A 17,141-nucleotide genomic window follows, 5' to 3' on the forward strand; every position below is an offset into this window, starting at 1 on the left:
TGACTATTGAGTCCGACCTTTTTCTAACAGTTAGGGATAAGAATTTAACAAGTTTGAGAATATCTCCAACATCAAAATGTGTTAGACCAAAAAGGAGAAGTAGTTTAGTATGTCTTACTTTCTCTTCACAAATAGTTCTGTCGTCTTGAATTTTTACACAAATTAAAATTTTCAATTTATCCAAATAAAAAGTTGGTTTTTAGCAATCTTTTACAAAAACTTAAAAAGAACTATCGAGGATAATTGCATTTATTTCTATTTGTTTAAACAATTTTTATATAGGTTTATATATTAGACATTTCTTATAAAAAAAGAGCATTCTTTTTATAAAGTGCATAATGTTTTAGGACCTGTTTTTCTATTACTAATTAAATATGTCACTAATATCTTTTTAGGCAATAATAATAACACCCATATTTGGACGATGACATGACTTGATCAATAATTTGGCATCCATTTGTTACTTTGTCTATTTTCTTAAACTAGGTGTTTTTCTGCACCATGTGCAATGATAATTTTTAAAAAAATTATATTATTTTTTAAAATGAAATTTATTAATATTATATATTTTATTATTTGGACCAATATTTATTATAAATTTGATTTAATTAAGCATAAAATTAAGAGAATAGTTTTTTTTAAATTATATTTAAGAATATATGTATATATTTAAAACTATAATTTTAGATAAATTTTTTTTATCTTTTTTTTTTGGTTAAATATATTAAATCAACTTTTATAAACTTACTAAAAAAATCATATAAAAATTATAAAGTTATCAAAAATTTAAACTAAACAGTATTTATAAAATTTGTAGATATCTAAAAGAAACTAATGATATAACGATTAAAAATTAATAATTTAAAAAAAAAAAACTGTAGAAAATTTTAGTAATAAAAATTATATAATTATAAAGTAAAATTAAATAATATTTTGAAATTTATAATGTCATATTTGAGTATATATTTATTTTAGTGGTGATTTATGAGTTATTACCATATTCTACAAAATTTACCAAAAATATAAATCAACAATAAATGTAATGTATGAGTTATTTCCATATTCTATAACGTTTACCAAAATATATATTAATATTAAATGTAATCGTCCATGTCATATTTAACCATAAATCATGTCATCAATTTTAATAGCTATGTGGCAAATTAATTCGCAAATAATTTCTATGAGATTAGTTTTATTTTTCCTATTTAATACAAGGCAAATTCCTACCGAACATTGTTTCCATGAATCTGGTCAGCAATAAGCTGGATTGATTAATTCGATCGATAAACTAAGGAAACCCGAAAATAAAATTAAATAAAATCAAATTAAATGAATTAGTTAATGTACAGCTGACACTTCACCCAACTAATAAACACAATACTCCCTCCGTTTAATATTACGTGTCGTTTTAGAGAATTTTTTTCGTTACAAAATAAGTGTCGTTTTTTATTTTCAATGCAAAATTTATTAATTTTATGCAAAATTTATTTTTCTCTTGGTTGAAATATGGTTAGGTGTATAGTTAATAGTGTTTTTTATAGGAAATGTACAAAATTAATTGTTTCCTTAATTCGTGTACCGAAACGTAAAACGACACTTATAATGAAACAGAAGGAGTACTAAATATGCATGACTAATTAACAGATCCAAAGCCAGCTATCACACAAAAATTGATGCAAGTAGTTGCTTGGATTCTAGAAAAAATCTGTTAAAGTATGCATGACTAATTAATTGAATTTGAGCTACCCTAAATTCAACTCCATATTATGTTTAGTTCATCGAGATTTTATCAATGGAATATCGCGTTTATTTTTTATTTTTGCTAAGAATGAAATATCAAGTTTGTTTATCGATAAGAAAGAAAATAAATAGACTTCTACTCACTTTATATTGGAACTGGACTTCAATGTGTAGGTCTGAAACAAACCCTTAACCTCATCTAACTGTCGGTTAAAATTTATAAATATACATTTGCTCGATTAACGATAGGCTTTATAAATCTTCCTCCCTTATATTTATTTAGTTTAGTTAATCACCGGACCATAAATTATCGCAATAAATTATGTGTGTGTGTGTTTTGTGTGTGTGTTTGTAATGATTCAAATAAATTTCAACCGAAGTAAGAGTTGTTCTCATTCTCAATGTCGCCGTATTCCAAGGTTCTTGTGGTTGGTTGAGAGAAAACACAAGAAGATGGAGGAGGAGGAGCCACCGTAGGTTGCGGTGGAGTTGACGGTGTTTGTGGTGGTGGTGCAATGACGGAGATGCCGCTGGAGTGAAACCCGGCGACTTGGGAGTTGGAAGGTAAGATCAAAGTGGCGACTGCTTCTCGTTGCTTGTACTTGAGAATCTCCGATCGTACGGCCGTAAGCTCGGATTGTAAAGCTTGAACTTGTTGTTGTAGAGCTGAGATTGCACCCATGCATCCGTACACCGGATCCCTTAGCCTTACGTTTGCTTCATACACGAGGCTATTTGCCGCGTCTGCTCTCTGACTTTCCGGAACTTCCTGCTTAGTGTTAAAAATTGTCTTAACATTATGAGAATATTGCCAACAATATTCAGATACTTTATAATGAAACCGGCCAGAGAGTGGTTTTGAGATTTTGAAAGCTATAGATAATTTAGTAAGGATTTTAAGTTTTAAAAGATTAAACAATTTTGGAGGTTTATATTTATGTAACTTCTCTAAAACTTTAGGAGTAATGACTAATACAATCTCTATTTATGTAACGACCAAAGAGAAGATGCGTCTAGTGGGAACAATCCCTGGCATGGATCAACAACGCGATGATAATTATCACTATATCATTATAAAATAGTTCACATGCTTAAATCATGATGATATGTGTGTGCTTTGAAATGGTGTTCTTACCATTAGCATCTTGGATACGTTGCTAGCTCCAAAGACTTTGTGGACGGATGCGAACTTATGAGGCTCATGTGGGGAGAAATAAGGCGAAAAGGGACATTCTTGAGCGCATCTACGACGCAAAAGCTTACAAGCAGCACAAGGAGTAATGGTATTGAGTGTTCCAGGAGGGCTGGACATTGGTCTTCTGATTCCTGCCATTTGATGAGGCCAAGCATCAGCTTCTCTTTTGAACTTTTTCCGTAACAGTTCAAATCTCTCCCTAAGCACAAGGAACCGAAGAAGAACTTTAGTTTTCATTAAAAATATGAATATATGACTAAAAGGTATAAATCAACCATATCCACCAATTTGAGGGAAATCTAAATCATTGTAGAGAGGAAAAAGGTTTCACTAATGAGATGTTCACTTTTTTACCTTTCTAGGGACATTCAGGCATGTTCTCAGAGGATGGAAAGAAAAGGGAGAAAAGTAGAAAGAAACAAAAAAGAGAAATATTTAAGTCAAGTGACTTTTAAAGAGGGTATGAAGGAAGATAGCCGAGGAACGCTTTGAAGGCAAGTAAAATACCAGGTTTAAGATTTAGTGGCCACGATATATGTTGCACATGTGTATATATGTGTCAATATATATAAGCAAAACTGGAACTGGTTTGTAATAGAACTATTTTAACATGAAAATAACTGAAGATATCTAGTTAGTGAAGACTGAAGAGCTGTATTTACTGCTTAGGCACGCGAGCCGTGAGTTTTTTTTTTTGACTTAACGAATCTGATCACGCAAATTATAATCATACATTATACATGCATGTAGTCACTAGTACATCGGCCAGGCAAACACTGATTGGTTCGTGATCAGCGATAGAGATTAATAGTTTCAAAAGTTTATAATAGTATTAGTTCAAAAAGTTTATAACAGTAAAAAGTTGGTGAAGGATTTAGAAATGATATATATTGCTAGACGTACTCACTACAAAAAAGAGTGAATGAGAATGATAGTTTGATGATATTGGCATGTTAGTTCCAAGTCCAAATCAAGAAACCTCATCATCTTTATGTGTACGGGATCTTGTTTTTTCTTTCTTTATGGAGTATTATATTTATCGTTGTTGTTTTGAGTTATCTCCAGCTTCAATTCAAAATCCAATAGAAAAAAAAGAATATTGCTTTGACTCTAAGAAAGCTTTGCACTTGTATAATCTTGTTTGACCCGTATTAATAGCCTAAATCCTCGCCCCGTTGTTTTCTCTTCTTCTTCTTTGTTTTTGATTTTAAATTCTACGGTGATATTTTTTAGCGTTATCCCAGAATACAATTTAGGATATATAATGACATATTAAAATCAAGAATCTTAGTGGGGGTTATTGGTTGTTGTATTTTAATGAATTTGAAAATCCGAACTAAATCTAGTGTTATTGGTTTTATGATTTTTAAATATGTATTAAAATCATGTGTTATTGGTTTAATGATCCATAAATTCTATATCAAATCAAGTGTTATTCAATCGTACAAACTTATTAATAAATTTGATTTTATAATGGATTTGAATGGATTTGTAGCTTACTCTGGGAGATAAGAACACCAGCTTCTTTCACGCATCAACTAAGGGAAGACGGGCCAGGAATAGGATCTCAGTAATTGAAACACCTGAAAGAACGCCAGTATATGAGGATGCTCAGATAGCAGATGTGATTGCGCAATACTTCCAACAAATCTTCACATCTTTTAATCCTCCTACGTCTGAGATAGTGGAGAAAGCCATAACACCATGTATCTCCTCGGCGACAAATGAAGCGCTAATTACAATCCCATCACCACAGGAGATAAAAGATGCCATGTTTGCCATCCACCCTGATAAGGCCCCAGGGCCAGATGGCTTCTCTGCGAGCTTCTTCCAATCCAACTGGACGACGGTGGGCCCTGCTATAACAAAAGAGATTCAGAACTTCTTCATCACGGGTGCTCTTCCCTACTCGATCAACTCAGCTCATATCAGACTCATTCCAAAAATTACCAGCCCTAAACTAGTCTCGGAATAGAGACATATTGCCATGTGTAACGTGTATTACAAGGTCATCTCAAAAATCCTAGCTCTAAGACTTAAACCGGTGCTACAAGATGTAATTTCTGAGACTCAATCGGCGTTCGTACCTGGTCGAGCCATATCTGATAACGTCCTCATCACGCATGAAGTCCTCCACTACCTGAAAGGGTCAGGGGCAGTTAAACAATGCTCAGTGGCAGTTAAAACTGATATTAGCAAAGCGTATGATAGACTAGAGTGGTCTTTTATAAGAGTTGTACTTGAGAGAATGGGTTTTTGTGATACTTGGATTATGTGGATGATGCAGTGTGTCTCCACTGTCTCATACTCTTTTCTCCTTAACAACGAAGTTGTAGGTAAGGTGACTCCACAAAGAGGCATTAGACAGGGGGATCCTCTGTCACCCTACATCTTTATTTTATGCGGTGAAATACTCTCCGGCCTCTGCAAAAAAGCGCAGATGAATGGCCTCCTACCTGGAATCAAAGTGGCTAGAAATAGTCCGAAGATCAATCACCTGTTGTTTGCCGATGACACCATGATCTTCACAAAAACAGATGCACGTAGCTGCTCCTCCTTGATGGATATCCTCCACAAATATGAACTCGCTTCAGGTCAGATGATCAACGCGCATAAATCATCTATCTCCTTCTCCTCCAAGACTCCACCTGAAATAAGAGAGCGGGTTAAAACTCAGCTGGGAATAGAGAAGGAAGGGGGAGTAGGCAAATACCTAGGACTACCAGAGCATTTTGGACGCAAAAAGAAGGACCTATTTGCATCTATTGTAGATAGGAAGAAGCAGATAACAGTTTTCTGGTCTACTCAGTTACTATCAACTGCGGAAAAAGCTACCATGATCCAATTCGTGTTGTCAGCTATCCCTATCTTTGCAATGACGTGTTTCCTCCTCCCACTTAGCCTCTGTAAACGCATACAGTCCATCTTGACCAGATTCTGGTGGGACTCAAAGGATGGAGAGAGGAAAATCTGCTGGATCTCGTGGGAAAAGCTAACGCAACCGAAGAGCTTGGGAGGCTTGGGATTCCGCGACATTGAAGCTTTCAACCACGCTCTTCTTGCGAAAATTGCGTGGAGACTCTTGACAAAACCAGAGACTCTGCTTGCCCGTGTACTGTTAGGGAAATATTGCCACAAAACAACCTTTGCGAAGACACCATCGAGCGCAACAATCTCCCATGGCTGGAGAGGGATTCTGGCGGGCCGTGACCTTCTACTACAACACATGGGAAAGGCAATTGGTAACGGAGAGTCCACTAGCCTCTGGAATGACTCTTGGATCAGTCCAGAGACAAACCTGAAACCCATTGGACCGGTATTTATCAGTGACAGAGACCTTGTTGTCGCAGATATTCTGACTCGAGAGATAAGGGAATGGAACAAAACCAGAATTGGTGAGCTATTACCTGAGTTGTCTTCCCACATTTTGTCACTAAGGCCGAGCATCCTGGGAGCTAACGACTCTTACATCTGGCCATTACAAAAGTCAGGCAACTACACGGTGAAGTTAGGCTACTTTTCAACTCGGGTGATTAACACACCAGTCGCAAGACTCCAATCACAGCCGGAGGAGACCCTAAACTGGAAAAAATATATATGGAACCCTCCCCTCCTCCCAAAGATAAAGTTCTTCCTTTGGAAAGCTGTGACTAACACACTCCCAACGGGCTTAAACCTACAAACAAGAGGAGTTCTCGTCAACACAAATTGTTTAAGGTGTGGAGAAGCTGAATCTATATCTCATATTCTCTTCCACTGTAATTTTGCAAAAAAAATGTGGAAACTTGTCCCATGGCAGAACACAGTAGACACAAATGAAACCTCTACCTTCCGTAGAATGATCCAAGAAGCAATTAGATGGAGGAACCTCCCGCCCTTCGACACCTCAGGGAATGCGTTTCCATGGTTCTGCTGGGTGATCTGGACATCGAGAAATCTTGCCATCTTCGAGAAGAGATACCTCACACCCATTGAAACAGCAACCAAAGCGATTCTGGCCCAAAAAAGAATGGGAAAAAGCTCAATCAACTACACCCTCTCAGATCTCTCAGACCCCGCAGATGAAGCCTCTAGCCCGAACCTCCTCCTCAAACGATCTCACTGTATTTTGCAACACATATGCAGCTTGGCGATCGGATCTGATGGCGGCATGGATGGGGTGGATCCTCACAGACCGACATGGCCAGGAAATCTCCAGAGCCACAGCCTCTCAACTCAATGTAACATCCGCTTGCATGGCTGAGGCACTGGCCTTTAGAGAAGCTCTCATCAACGCATCGACTCAACACATCACACATATCTGTCTCCGCACAGACTCTCAAGTGCTCGCTCGAGCAATTACGGCGAGAAGAAGACCGACAGAGCTCTATGGCATCCTCTCGGACATCGACTCCCTGACTTCCTCTCCTTCCTCTCCGTTCACCGAATGCTCCGTCGTTTTCATACCTAGGGCTCGTAATGGGCCGACGGATCTTCTAGCAAAATCATGTCTCGCGAATTTCATCATGGGCCTGAGGCCATAAAAACTTTTTGCTTTGTTTTGTACCCTTATTTTATTTAAATGAAAGTATCCAGTTTGCCAAAAAAAAGAATGGATTTGTTTGAATTTTTTTTGTTGAAAATACAAAGACTCAAATTCGACGGAAAACCTCCAGATTTGTAAATATTAATCCGAATTTTTAAAAAAATCTACTTATTTTACTTGGATTTATAAATTCTATATGGATTTCTAAATCAATCAAAATATATAAACCAATATTTACAGTTTTTTTATTCCAGAAAACCTTTCGAAGGTTTCTCTAAAAAAAAAAGATTTATCTCAAGTTGACATGTGGGCCGTTAATTATTTTTGGGCCATTAATTCGTAGGCCTTGCCTCTGAAATATGTGTTTTAGAAATTAATTTGGTGGTTGATTGGACTAGAGGTCAAAGGTATGAAAAATTATACCATTACGTGCTGGGTAGACTCAAATGTATTGTATCCCTTAGCCATGCTCATCTTCAAAACTACACACTACAGGAATGATGCACCAACCTCTTGCAACATATATCAAAGATTAGTGATGTAGGAAGCAAATGGTAGTATTGGTAAGAATATAACAGCTTTAATAAGAAAATAATTTTTTGCTATAAAAAAATTTCAACAAAATACAAATGTTTTTTGGAAAATAAATATAACATGCAAGCCTGATTATTCACTATTTTTGTTTTAATTTCGTACTGGTTTCTCTGCCCCTTTTCTTTGCCACCAACTCTGTTGCCCCTTCATTGAATGATGGCATTTAAGATTGCACCATTAAAGTCATCAAAACTTCCACCACGTGTGCAGGAGTGGTCGAGGACTTTGACAGCCTCGAGTCAAGAATTAAATTTTAACTAAATTATTCTTCTCGTTAAAACTACTTCATTGTTTCCTGACCGTAAATTCGCTATTACAAAGATCCTTATGTTAATCAGTTTTACGTACATCCGAACCTGCTTTCCCTTAATAGTGAAAAGACCGACTTCGTTAGCTTGAGAACCTCATCTATGTTTTCCTTTCATCACAAAAACTACATGCATATCTTGCGATACATACTATTATTGAAGACTTTTTTTTTTGAAAAAAAAGGAGTTAAACCCAGGTCAATTAATGAACTAGACCTAACCTCTGGATGGCCTTGCATCCGTGCACGCACAATTTAGACCGCAAGGTGGCCAACGGAACGGAAGTCGAAACCGTGACCGTATTGGGTATTATTGAAGACTTTGAAACCCAAAAAGTTGCATATACTAAGGAAATCTTCTTATAATGATATTTAATTCACAAATTATAAAATATCATACATGCACAAATGTCATGAACATCCAAAACAACTAACCACTTATTAATATATTAAACTTTTTTAGTTTCAGCCTTTCAGGTAATACTCTTTATATTCTTCTATTTCAGTGACTTCGGATTATAAATGATAAACTGAATTTGAATTATATTTAACATACTGAAAATTCAAAGATAGCATATCATAGAGATGCATTCATGTAGTTAAATATTCTTGTTCTTCTTATTTTCAAATTCAAATGTAATCTATTAAGTGAAATAACTATATATAGAAATAGAACAAACGAGACATATAAAATATGAATAGAGCCCATTAATGCTGCACGTGGTCAGTTAATCGCCCACATTTTTCTTGTCATTTGATCTTATACATAAAGCTTGACGTTGACTTATCAAACTTTAACGTCTAATCCATAAATTCGATATAAATATTGTCCACTATCGGTTAATTTTCATTTTTAAGTGTACCAACTAGATTCACTGAATTTACATAAAGTCGAAACAATCTAATTATGAAAATCACAACGACGAGCAATCAAAACACGTGAACATTAGCATTGGCACAATCAAACACTATGGGTGTAACTGTGTTTAAAGAGGCAAAAGCCAAAACATTTTTAAAAATGGATCTTCAAAATCAAGATCCTATTTTCTATAACAACAACCGAAATAAGATAACATGACGACATTAAATCAATCTAAGATCATTACGACTAGATCGATAGCTAAGAACAGAAGACAAAGCTCTGTTCATACTCCCCATTGATGAATTAAACACAGCGTTGATGTTGGCGACGACGAACCAATCTCTTCCTCGTCGTCGTCCTTAACATACGATCTCGAGCAAGAAAGGTAACATGTTTTAGCACGATGCACAATTCTAGACCGAGGAGAGGAGGAAGAGGAAGAAGAAGAAGAGGACGAAGACGACCAAGAAAACGAAGGACGAGACACGTGATGCTTGATAAAAGCCTTCACTAAACGAGTTTGTTTCGGTCTAACTTTGCTCAATTTGCTCCCGTAGGAGGAGGAGTAATATGATGGAGGCGGCGTTAGTGGCGGAAGACGAAATGATTCAGAGAAGAGAGGGTGTTTTGGTGTGCCTGGCCGTGTCTCCCACACAAACGGCACGGAAGCTCCGCCGTAGTAATAGATTCTCGACGATGCATTGACCTGGGAGCTCTTCTTTACGATTACCTTTGAGGATCTGACTCCGTCTGTATCGTCTTCTGATCTTTCAGACATCGTCATTAAATGTGTTGTAAGGTGTTTGACGTGAGCTAGCAAAACTCCCTCTCTTGGATATGTCCGAAGACCACGAAGCTTCTTCAGATACGAAAGAAGAGACAAGCTGGGAGCATCTATTTTTGGAAACTTGATGCTTTGTTAGTGTAAGTGAAGTTTGCGGAAGAATTAAAGGATCTTTATTTGCATGGTGTGTGTAAAAGCAAGCACATGACATGTGCTTACACTACTATTTTTTTGTATTATCTGTCGTTTTTTCTAGATCTTTCTATTTGTAAATTTCACATGGATGACCATATGGCATATACATATAATACTAGAACATAATTGCAGAGTGCAAGAAATGGTTAGATAATAAATGAGTGGGGGTAAATACGACCTAGTATTGTTACTATTTACACTTTAATCTACACACAATAGACGTTGAAAATGATATACTATAGACGTGTAGGATGTAAAAGAGAGTGTGAGTGTGGACCGTTGGATGTACAGTTGAGTCGTATAAATGAATAGAATATACCGTTCGTGGTCCATTGTTTCCGTACTGAGATTTTGATTATGATTTTGATGTCATTGTCCTTGCATTTATTTCGCACATCCTTGCATTTATTAAATATATAGATGAATAGGTATACACAATAACAGACCACATGTTTAGAGCATGTTAGGTGAAACCCACTTAGGGTTGCTTAGTGATTTTTTAAATATTAAAATGTAGGTAAAGGATATTGTTAAGGAACCTTTAATTTAAGTAGTTTATTGGTAGCTGTTTAACTAGAAGTTGTTAAAAAGAAAAATATTAAACATCAATTTTTTTGAAGATGATTTTTTTTTTAAACAAAGTTAAACATAAAATTTTAAACATAGATTTGAAAATAAAAACATAAAAACATAACAACAAGATTACTAAAATAAACGTTAATAATTTCAAAGATGTATCGAAACTCAGTTGTTGTCTTGATCACGTCTAAATTTACGCCATATATGTTCAACCAAATCACTTTTCAGTTGTTGATGCGCTTCTTTATCATGAATCCTTGTTCGAACACCCATCTGATTGGCGAGATTTGTAGGGATATCTGTAGAATAGGTGAAATCGACATGTGAACTTTCGCTGCCTTCTCCTTGTTGGAAATTCAAAACATCATATTGAGTGCATTCATCTCGTTCGTTTTCCACTATCATATTATGGAGTATGATACATGCTCTCATAATCTTTCCAATCTTGACTTTATCCCAAGAAAATGCTGGATTTTTAACAATGGCAAATCGAGCTTGCAAGACTCCGAAAGCACGCTCGACATCTTTTCGGGCAGCTTCTTGACGCTGAGCAAATAACACTGCTTTCGGCCCTTGTGGAATTGGAATAGATTGGATAAAAATTGCCCATTTCGGATAAATACCATCAGTAAGATAGTAAGCCATATCATACTCTCTTCCGTTGACGGAGAAATTCACTTGCGGAGCTCGACCATTTATTATGTCATCAAAAACAGGTGAGCGATCAAGAACATTGATATCATTTTAAGTACCTGGAGGTCCAAAAAAAGAATGCCATATCCACATATCATATGAAACAACCGCCTCTAAAACGATTGTCGGTTTTCCCGAACCACGAGAATATTGTCCTTTCCAGGCGGTAGGAAAATTCTTCCACTCCCAATGCATACAATTGATGCTTCCTATCATCCCGGGAAATCCACGAAGCTCTCCAATATGAAGTAGACGTTGAAGATCATTCGGTGTTGGTCTTCTTAGGTACTCATCGCCGAACAAATTTATTATTGCTTCCACAAAATTTTCCACACATAACCGAGTAGTGGTTGCACCGAGCCTGAGGTATTCGTCGACCGCATCTAGCGCAGAACCATATGCCAACACACGAATAGCTGCTGTACACTTTTGAGGTGGGGAGAGACCAAGCCTTCCGGTAACGTCTTTCTTTTGACGAAAAAAGCGAACATCATTGGAGAGGCGATGAACAATATGCATGAACAATAGCTTGTTCATTCTAAATCGTCGTCGGAATAGGTTTTCTGGATATGTAGGAGTGTCACTGAAATAATCATTCCACAACCGGAGATGCCTTCTTCGTGATTTCTTTTGATATAAACTCTTGGTTTTCTTGTCTTCATTTCTTCTTCTTGATCACCATAAAAGTTGCACAAATTCTCAAATGTTTGATCGAAAGTTTGATCTAAATATTGATCGAATGCTTCATCAAATGACTCATCCAAATTGTAATTTGAAGAATCTGATTCATCGAAATTGTTATTTGAAGAAGAAGCCATGAGTGTGATTTGATCAAATTTTTTTTTTGATCTAAAATGAGAGGTTTGATTTAAGAGAAAGAGAATGGTGTGTGAATGTGTTTGTGATCAATTTATTTTAGAAAGATAAAGGAGAGAAGAACATGAATATATAGAAAGAAAATTGTGAGAATGAGAATGGTGTGTGTTTTGCTCATTTGCCAATAATATAGAGAAAGAGAATGTGTGTGATTTCTTTACACTTTCATGTACGTGATGAAAAAAATACAAAAGACACAAGTACAAGTTATGACAAATCCGACACCACCTATCTCTACTCTCCTCAACCACAAACCCGTGATGCTAGAATACAAAACCTCTCATTTCCTTTTACAGTTGTGAAAGCTACCAAACAAGTACAAGACAAGCACCTATCTCTACTCTCGTGACAAGTACAAGACAACCCACCAGATATCTCTACATCTCGTGACCTCTCTCAACAGCTCTCACTCGGCTACTTTCATTGTCTGCCTCCGATAAAGGAACTGTCTCACCTGCATTAATAAGAACAAGAAGAACATTTCTATCAGGACAAGAACATTTCTACAGGACAAGAACAACAACATTTATATCATCACAAGAAGAAGAACATTTATATCATAACAACATCATTTCAGAAACAAAAACATTAACTTAGAACAAGAAACTAAACTACAAACACAAACAACAAACAGAACATGAAACATAACTTAACAACAACAAAAAGAACTAGAAACAGAACTTCATAGCAAGAAAAAGAACTCGAAACAGAACTACATAGACATCAAGTCATTTACGACCACAAATCATTTATCAGTTTCTTCTTGAGGGTTTCTTCATACTCGGGAAGGGGTTCTTTTTTTCCAATGAGACTGTTAAGCAGACTCAGCTGAGACAACCTTTCTTTCGCGGCCAAATCCACCTGTCTCATTGTTCACATACTCTGAAGCTTATTAAGATTATCATCCGAAACCACTGTCTTCTGAGAAGATTTCTTTGCGGCCTTCACACCAGGGGGACACTTGTTCTCAGTTGCTTGAGAACTCTCTAAATCTCCACCGTCCTCACACTTCCTCTTCTTCAAGCTCCCATCGTTTTTTGCAGTAGCCAACTCGCACCACTTCTGGTCGTGCCGCAGCTCCTTCCAAGCGTGTAAAAGATTAAACCTCGTCTTGTAGTTGTTGTAAAATATCTGATGAGCTAGCTTGAGGACATCATTTTCGTTCTGGCCACTTGTTTTTTCCTAGTAGCCGCTTCATACGCTCCACAAAACTTGGAGACAAGGTCATTGATCCTATGCCATCGATGCTTGCAGTGATTATGGTCTCGTTCTTTGCAGCCAGCAAGCAGAGGACTTGCTCCAAAGTAAGCAGCAATCCTTTTCCAAAAACCGTTGGATTTTTGCTCGTTGCCAACCACATGATCCTTTCTCGTGTTTAACCACGAGCTGATCAAGACTACATCATCCGTTGGTGTCCACTTTCGACGTTCTCGGCGCTGAGGAGCACTGTCTCCATCACAGTTTGAAGTTTCGGTTCCTACACTACCAGGAAGTGGTTGTGATGAAGATAGATCAACACTATCTTCATTGTTACCAAAGGAAACTGTTTGTTGACTAAGTAGTTCAACAAACTTTGAGTGGGAAGAAAATGGATAAGAATCCATTATGGAAGAGAGGCAGAGGAGAAGGCAAGAAGAAAAGTGAGGAAGTGAGAAGACAGAGGAGAGGAGAAGCTTTTTTATAAACTGAAGAACCAAGCATTGATCACAACCAAGTTGTCCGACTAGACATTTATCTAACACAATCAACACAACACACAATTGATTTCTATCTACCAAAACCAAAGCTATTTATTACCAAACCCAACTGTAATCTAACATTAAGCAGGACAATTTATTACAAAACCTAATACTAACCACCAACGAGTACAATGCTTTAAACAGAGCAAAGAGATAGGTTTTACCTCTATGAAGAATCGTAGGCCCTTTGTGTGAAGAACATGTGTGATGCGTCTTGATCAAAACACCTAAACACACAAAAAAAAACGAGACAAATCACAACAAATTTGAGGATTTATATACTAAAATTGACGAGGAACAAGCATCAAAATATACCTTAACCCACAGAGACACAATCTCTCTCGGACAGCCTCTTGATCAATCCAGCTCAAGGCAAAACAGACACAAACAAAAAAAAAATCAGAATTGTTTCTTACAATTTCACAATTAACACAAAGAGAAAATGTACATGAATCATGCCTCTTGATCAATCCCACTAAAAAAAAATATCAAAGCAAATCAGACGATTTATTAACATTCACGATTTAGAATCTAAAGACATGCATGCATCTTTACCTTTCGATTCGGCTCAGCCGCAACAGTATCCGGTATAGAACGTGTCAGAGAGCCACTGATAGAGAGAGATGTCACCTTTTCTCGCCGTTTCCCAAGGTCGAGAAGAGCCACCGATAGAAAGGTCGCGGTTTTCCTTCGTCGCCGAGCTCCACCAATAGAGCTCTCGCCGTTCCGTCGATGAAAGCCACAGAGAGGGAGAGAATCGCCATCGAATCGCCATCCCCCGAGAGAGAGAAGAGAAACGGAAAGAGAGAAAGAAGAAAAGAAAAAAAGAAACCGCGGTTGTCTTTCTCCTCGGCCCAGTAGCAACGCGACACCTGGCTCGAAGGCACGGTGCCTTCACGTCCTAAATTAAGGCACACCCCTTTCTTTACTCACCATTTTTTCTTTAACTTAATTACCTTTTTATGTTAACAACCCACTTAACCAACACCTATAAACATGCTCTTAGGCAGTTCTAGATTCAAGAGAACAGCTGGTTAGGTGGTTTAGGGTACTAACGGTTGATTGTGTTTTAGTATATGCAGGGAAAACCAGGTACTCCCTCTGTTCCCGAAAGTAATATTTTCTAGAGTATTCACGCTTATTAAGAATTCAATACATGTTTATAATTTAATTTATTTGTTACTTTATTATACACTTTCAAATAACTTTCCAACAATGAAATTTAATCAATTCAAATATTCTCAATTAATGTTTTTCGAAAGTATAAAAAAGTACCTTAATAATATAGAAAATCTATCTTTGTGGAACAAGAAAAAGTTTTAAAAAATCTTACTTTCGGGAACGGAGGTAGTATTAAACATCATTTAGTGGTGTAATAAATTATAATCTATTTTTACACGCGTACGCACCGAGACACGCTAATGTTTTCTTATTAAAACATACTAGGTAATAAATAACCTGCGCCTTGCGCGGAATGTAATTATTAGTTTCATTATTTTTTAATAAGGAGACATCAATCTGTTTAATCTAGATATCAGTTCGGTTTTAAGTTTTTTTTGGTTTTTAATCTCCTAAAATATAACTATCATTTTAAATCAATATGTATTTGGTTTGTTCGGTTAAAATGTTTGATGTTTTTGCTTCTTTTTTTTTGTGATAATCAAAAATTACTATTATTTGTTTGTTTTCATGTTATGAATCTTAGATAGCCGTGATGTCGAACCAATGGTTTCATATTATAGTTTCTAAACGGATAATAGTTAAAAAAAAAGAAAAAAAATTATTAAGACAAATCATTTTACTACAATTTGGTCGATAGTAAAAGAAGCATTAAGAAAAAGAATATTTTAACTTTCAAAAAAATTAGATATTTCAGTTATGGTAAATACTTAGTTATAAGGTGCTCACGTCAATGTGCACATGTATGTGTATGTAAAAGTATATAAATATGGTTGATAAATATATAAAGATACCATTAATTAATACTCCCTCCGTTTCTAAAAGATGTATGTTCTGAAAAAAAAAATTGTTTAAAAAAGATACATTTTTTACTTTTTCAATGTATGATTTTATGAAAAATTGTAAGTTTCAAAAAAATTAATGGTGTTTATTGAATTTCTATTGGCTAAAAATTATGAAAAATTATTATTCACAAAAAACAATGCATATTTAATGAGTTTTCTTAATATATGTGAAAAGTTTAGAATATGCACCTTTTAAAAACAGAGGGAGTATTAAATAACGTTTTTTCAAAATAATACATGAAAAATAAAATTCTTAAAATGAAATTATTTGAAAACAAAAATATTGTAAAATTTATATAAACTATAATATATAACTTATATATAATTCTTTATATACATATATATATATATATATCCATATAACGGATCAAATTGAATATCCATTCCTATAAATATTGATATTTGTGATTTGCTTTTTTTTTTTAAAGGATATTGCATTTTAGTATTTGATTTGCTTCATAGAGTAACGGATATCCGGATTTTTCGGTTCGAATCAAACGGATAACGAATCGAATCAAAATTTATGAATAATTTGTCCAGCTCTATTCGTAAACAGTAAAAATAGCGTAAAAAAAACCAAGCATATGTGTTTTATATTAAAAAAAACGTAAAGTACATAATGCGAACATATTTATGTAGAATTTGGCTGAAAAGCTCTCTACATGTGACATATGTCCATTTTAGTGTGAACGCATTTATTACTATGCTTCTACACGTGACATGTGTCTAGTTTAGCGTGAATTCATTTATTACAATGTTTCTCCTTTAATATATAATAAATTTTTACATGTTCCGAATTGCTGATGCATCAATAGCCTACACACCACCTATGTTGTTATAAGAAACGTAAGCGGTATTTGTTAAAATGCTTTCAAAGATTATGTTCCCATGTTGTGAATTATCTTTAGAGAGAAAATTTCACATGATATCAAACGTAATCTTTTGTTCTCTGTCTGATTGTTAGGTATCTATCCTTAATAATCAATACCATTAAAAGGGGATCATTCCCATTTTTTACCCTTAAT

General features: G+C 35.5%; 3 protein-coding genes across 3 annotated transcripts; all 3 read right to left on the bottom strand.

Annotated features, from left to right (window-relative positions):
• Positions 1 to 1,872: 1,872 nt before the first annotated feature.
• On the bottom strand, positions 1,873 to 3,535 carry LOC106385868 (LOB domain-containing protein 15). Its single transcript, XM_013825766.3, has 3 exons — positions 3,293 to 3,535; positions 2,879 to 3,137; positions 1,873 to 2,512 (listed from the first exon to the last, which is right to left on the bottom strand). The coding sequence occupies exons 1-3, from the start codon at positions 3,304 to 3,306 to the stop codon at positions 2,114 to 2,116; spliced, it is 672 nt and encodes a 223-aa protein (XP_013681220.2). The 5' UTR covers positions 3,307 to 3,535; the 3' UTR covers positions 1,873 to 2,113.
• Positions 3,536 to 9,292: 5,757 nt separating this feature from the next.
• On the bottom strand, positions 9,293 to 10,504 carry LOC106385425. The gene has a single exon (XM_048752620.1). The coding sequence runs from the start codon at positions 10,008 to 10,010 to the stop codon at positions 9,510 to 9,512; it is 501 nt and encodes a 166-aa protein (XP_048608577.1). The 5' UTR covers positions 10,011 to 10,504; the 3' UTR covers positions 9,293 to 9,509.
• A 2,226-nt stretch (positions 10,505 to 12,730) lies between these two features.
• Positions 12,731 to 13,957, bottom strand: LOC125582934 (glutathione S-transferase T3-like). Its single transcript, XM_048749397.1, has 3 exons — positions 13,526 to 13,957; positions 13,235 to 13,433; positions 12,731 to 12,807 (listed from the first exon to the last, which is right to left on the bottom strand). Exons 1-3 carry the CDS (start codon positions 13,955 to 13,957, stop codon positions 12,731 to 12,733), a joined length of 708 nt encoding a protein of 235 aa, XP_048605354.1.
• Between the last annotated feature and the right edge of the window lie 3,184 nt (positions 13,958 to 17,141).

This window comes from Brassica napus, chromosome C3 (assembly GCF_020379485.1).
Source record: "Brassica napus cultivar Da-Ae chromosome C3, Da-Ae, whole genome shotgun sequence".
Taxonomy (NCBI): Eukaryota; Viridiplantae; Streptophyta; class Magnoliopsida; order Brassicales; family Brassicaceae; genus Brassica; species Brassica napus.